The sequence below is a fragment of the Fukomys damarensis genome, unplaced genomic scaffold (assembly GCF_012274545.1).
Source record: "Fukomys damarensis isolate Sample0158 unplaced genomic scaffold, DMR_v1.0_HiC HiC_scaffold_15, whole genome shotgun sequence".
NCBI classification, from domain to species: domain Eukaryota; kingdom Metazoa; phylum Chordata; class Mammalia; order Rodentia; family Bathyergidae; genus Fukomys; species Fukomys damarensis.
The window spans coordinates 29,804,161-29,808,722 of NW_022900927.1; the positions used below are offsets into that span (position 1 = coordinate 29,804,161).

The following is a 4,562-nucleotide window of genomic DNA, read 5'->3' on the forward strand; positions in this document are numbered from 1 at the left end:
GTCTGAGAGTATGGGGGCGGGGATTATGGGGGTTCAGGGGCGCCCGTGCGGCTACCTTCCCTGCGCTTGAGCAATGGCGGCTGGGTCGGGAGCAGGCGTGGTTCTCCTTCCCGCGGTGGATCGGGGCCAGGCCTACCTTCCCGGCGCTTGAGCGATGGCAGCTGGGTCGGGAGCAGGCGTGGTTCTCCTTCAGACAATAATATTTTAAGGAGAACTTTATAGTGATGAGAGAATTTAACCAGTAATTTCCTTCCGGGTGTGAGGAGGCCAAGGTGGCATGAGACTGGAGGAGTGGTAGGAATGGGTGGGTAGAGGAAGTCTGGCTACTTGTGTCTTGGCATAGGGATTGGTAGGGAAGATAAATTACCCTCTAGTGCTTGTTTTTAGTTTAAGAGGTCAGTGATTAGTGCTGCTCAATTAATACTTTTTAATTACTGTACTTTTTGCTGATAAATATTAGAAAGCTGTAAATACCATAATGTTAATAGCATTTGCTAAAGAGAGGCTTTTGGTATGTACCTTTATGGATCAAAGTAAAGTGAGGGATGGTAGCACACATCTATAAACTCAGCACTCAGGAGCCTGAGGCAGGAGAATCACCTGAACTATGTAGCAAGACCCTGCCCCCTTTCGTTGTTTAAAGTAGAAATGGCCAATCCAGGAGGTATTCTGGGGAGGGATGTTTTTTGCAGAAGGGAGATTTAGTAATGACAGTTTCTCACAATAATACTTAGTGAACCATTGCTTTTGGTTGCTGACAAATTAGTCTTAATTAATGTATACCTTAGGAAGACTGTAGTCTGAGGAATTTGCTGTAGCTTATAAGTTTGTAGGTGGTGGTGTTGGTGGTGGGGGTGTGTGTGTGTGTGTGTGTGTGTGTGTGTGTGTGTGTTTCAAGGTAAAGTGTATCTGCTTACTTAGGTGTGGGACGTAAAAATCCTGGGTTACCTTCATTTTTTTCCTATGATTGATTGCTCATGCGTGGCACTATTTGTTTTTCTTCTAGGATGTAGAGAAAGAGAAGGAAACTTACAATTACCTCAGCAAAGAGGAAATCAAAGAGAAAGTTCAGAAATACAATTTAGCTGTCACAGACAAGTTGAAGATGACCCTGGTAAGTACCTTAGTACTGTTTAGGATGACATCCTTCAAAAGACAAATGGAAGTTGTGGAATACTGTTCAGGCTGACACTCATCAAAAGATGGATATAAGTTGTTAATGGTATAATCTGTATATTTTACAGTGTCTGAATAACATTTGCAGAAGTTTAGTGGCTAAGATAATGCAGAGCAGGAAAATAGAATATTTCTGCAGCTTTCAGGTAAAATCTGTCTTTTGAAATATCTTTGAAATTTCTTGTTAGGTAAGCTTTAAAAAATGAAACACATTAAAATTTTATTTTAGAAATTTTGCAACCTTTCTTCTTTAAAGGATTATTTCCTAACATATACATGACAACCCAGATTCTGACAAGACCCCAGATAATGTTCCATCTCTCGTGCCAAGTAAGTGTGGAAGTAGCAGGATGATTTTATGCCCATGGATTGGAGTATAGTTGAACTATATTACACTGGTCACCACTGTAAGATGAGGCACATAATCTTCAGCTTCCCACGTATTGTTGTAACAGGCATTTACATACCACTGTACTGCACTGTTTGAAGCGGTAGGGTGTCAGTGCTTGGTGACAGGGAAAAAAGCTGACAGCAACACTTGAAACTGAACTGACATCGGCTCACACTCAGTTGTCCACCCATTTGGTGTCCTTCCAAAAGCTTCTGCCTTCCCCTGGTACTCCTTTCTAGGACCTCAGGTCCTGTGGACTCACAGAGCTTGGAAAAGGACAAGGGTGGTCTGTTTAGGGTAGGCCCAGATGAATCGGACCCTTCTGGATGAGATAGAAGATACAAACACCTATGGCAAAGGTGTCTCCTCAGTGGAACAGTGCCTAAGCAGGAGAGAATAAAATGGTCCCAAGAGTGTCCTTCATTATTCCAACAGTGATGCTTCTTTTTCAAAAACATTTTTCATCCATGGGGGAAAACTCCACTTGCCATAATTTTTTATTTCTTTCCCTTTGGAGAGTAAAACAGAAGAAAATTTCCATATTGTTTTAAAGATGAAAAGTTTTAAGTGCTGTACATTATTTACTCTATTACAAGAAGGAAAATGGGAATTTATATTGGAAATTGATCACTTGGAAGGGGGAAAAATGGACCATAAAGGAAGTTTTTGGTACCGGGGATTGAACTTGTGTCCTTGTGCTTGTGAGGCAGGTAGCAGAACCACTGAGCTAAATCCCTGGCCATAAAGGAAGTTTTTAAAACCTTACTTGAACTGATATTTATATGGCAATACCTGATGGCTAATTTTAATAAAACATGCTAATAATTTCTTTTCTAAATAAAGTGAAAATAAGAGCATCATTACTGTTGTGGCAACCAAAAAATAGTAATTTGGGGCCAGCGATTTAGCTCAGTGGTGCTGCCACCTGCCTGGCAAGCGCAAGGTCCTGAGTTCAATCCGCAGTATAAAAGAAAGAAAAAGGGGGGCGGTAATTCTATCATAATTAAGACAAGTGTTTGTAATATCTATAGTTCATATAGTAACTTGAATTTGTTTAAAAAATATTGCTGCTTATATATTATGTATAGGTACAAATTCCCCATGATAAATGTGATCTTTGATGGTAAATATGTACTAATAACAATAATTTTGAAAACATTACTGCTTAGGATACTTGCAGTGCATCCCATGCTGTGTAATAAATATGACACATAACAATGTCTAAGCAGGATTTAGATTCTCGTATTCATAGCCACTAGGAATCAAAGCACCCTGTTTTCTTAGTGTCAACTTGTTGACTGAGGTATTTTTGTCCTGTTTTTTTTTAACCTTCCTATTTTGTGTATAGCTAGTTATCAGTTGGGGATGTTGGTTTCTTTCTTTGAGCACTGAGCCTAGACATACCCTTAAGCTTTCATGCAGTTTGGCCAGTAGGGCTGTAACCTCAGGGGTGCTGACTTTTCCTACAAGCTATGCAGGCCCAAGTCTTGGGACAGTGTGCTTAAAGACAGAAGGAGCCTTCAGTTGCCTGCAGACCCGACCCCCCACCAAGTGCTTTACCACTACCTTCACTTCCCTTTAAGGTCACTCCCTCAGGGCAATCTTCAGTGAAGCTCTAAGTGAAAAGAGAAAGAGTGGTTCACTTCCTGTTTGCCTTTGTTGCCCCCCTTCCCTAAAATGCCCCTAGCCAACTAGCTGAGAGTGGCTTTTCTTTGCTTCTTCAGAATTCAAATGGGATTTACACTGGCTTCATTAAAGTGCAGATGGAACTGCAAACCTCTCTCCCTCAGGGCAATCTTCAGTGAAGCTCTAAGTGAAAAGAGAAAGAGTGGTTCACTTCCTGTTTGCCTTTGTTGCCCCCCTTCCCTAAAATGCCCCTAGCCAACTAGCTGAGAGTGGCTTTTCTTTGCTTCTTCAGAATTCAAATGGGATTTACACTGGCTTCATTAAAGTGCAGATGGAACTCTGCAAACCTCCACAGATGTCTCCTGGTAGCAATGGCTGTATGAACACACTTCATATCAGCAGCACAAACACTGTTGGGGAAGTCATCGAGGCCCTGCTCAAAAAATTTCTTGTGACGGAGAGCCCTGCCAAGTTTGCACTTTATAAGCGTTGTCACAGGGAAGACCAAGGTATGCTGCTGTGCTAACATGAAAGTGGTCTCTGTTTCTGTTCATCTTTGTCCTCATCAGCAGAGGGAAGACTGATAGGTAGGTGTATCTGTGCCATGTTGTGTCAGGGCCCAGGGACACATTTAGGAAGCCATGATGATCATGGAAGGAACTCAGCATTTCCTAGCTAGGTGTCGTGTTCTGAGAGCTTAGAGGCACCTGTGTGTGTTGAGGATTTGGTGATGTGCACAGAAGGATAGCTTTAATTTGGAGGAGGGGAAAAGACCTTGATTTTAATGCCCTTTAGGAGACAGAAGAATACTTTGGCCAGTCAGAGTGGTATATGCCTATCATCTTAGCTACTTGCTTGGCTGAGGCAGGAGGATCGTGAGTTTGAGGTCAGCCTGAGGGACTTAGCAAGACCCTACCTCAAAATAAAAAGGGCTGAGGATGTAGCTCAGCACTAGAGTACATGTCTAGCGTGCACGAGGCTCTGGCTTCAATCCCTACTCCTGCAAAAACAAGCAAGAAACTTGTGTGATTGAAGTTTTCAGCAAATTTCGCTTTTTCTGTGTACCTGCACACACAGTGGTTTGGTGGGCCATGTCCTTATGACCTTTGCAGATGAGGAGGAATGTGTGTAGTGCTCCAAATGACCATGCCCTGTTTTCTTAGCTGTCTCATTGGGCAAAACACTGGGATATGTGGTGTCCTGCCTCCCAGAAGCACATGAAAACAAGTGAATGATGTTCTTATCTGGGGTCTGTCTGTCTGAACTTCATATAGATAGAATATTAAATCACTACATGAAACTGAGTAAGATATTCAGGCAGTTGAGCAGAAATGGACAATAATATATATATATATATATATATTTATTT

At 41.9% G+C, this 4,562-nt stretch overlaps 1 protein-coding gene across 1 annotated transcript in view; it reads left to right on the forward strand.

The window, feature by feature from the left end:
• Positions 1–478: 478 nt before the first annotated feature.
• Positions 479–4,562, forward strand: part of Rassf3 (Ras association domain family member 3) — an 11,397-nt gene continuing 7,313 nt past the window's right edge. The window contains exons 1-3 of the mRNA XM_010644818.3: positions 479–511; positions 1,007–1,114; positions 3,486–3,702. Coding sequence (XP_010643120.1) covers positions 479–511; positions 1,007–1,114; positions 3,486–3,702 — 358 coding nt within the window. The remainder of the gene's footprint in view (positions 512–1,006; positions 1,115–3,485; positions 3,703–4,562) is intronic.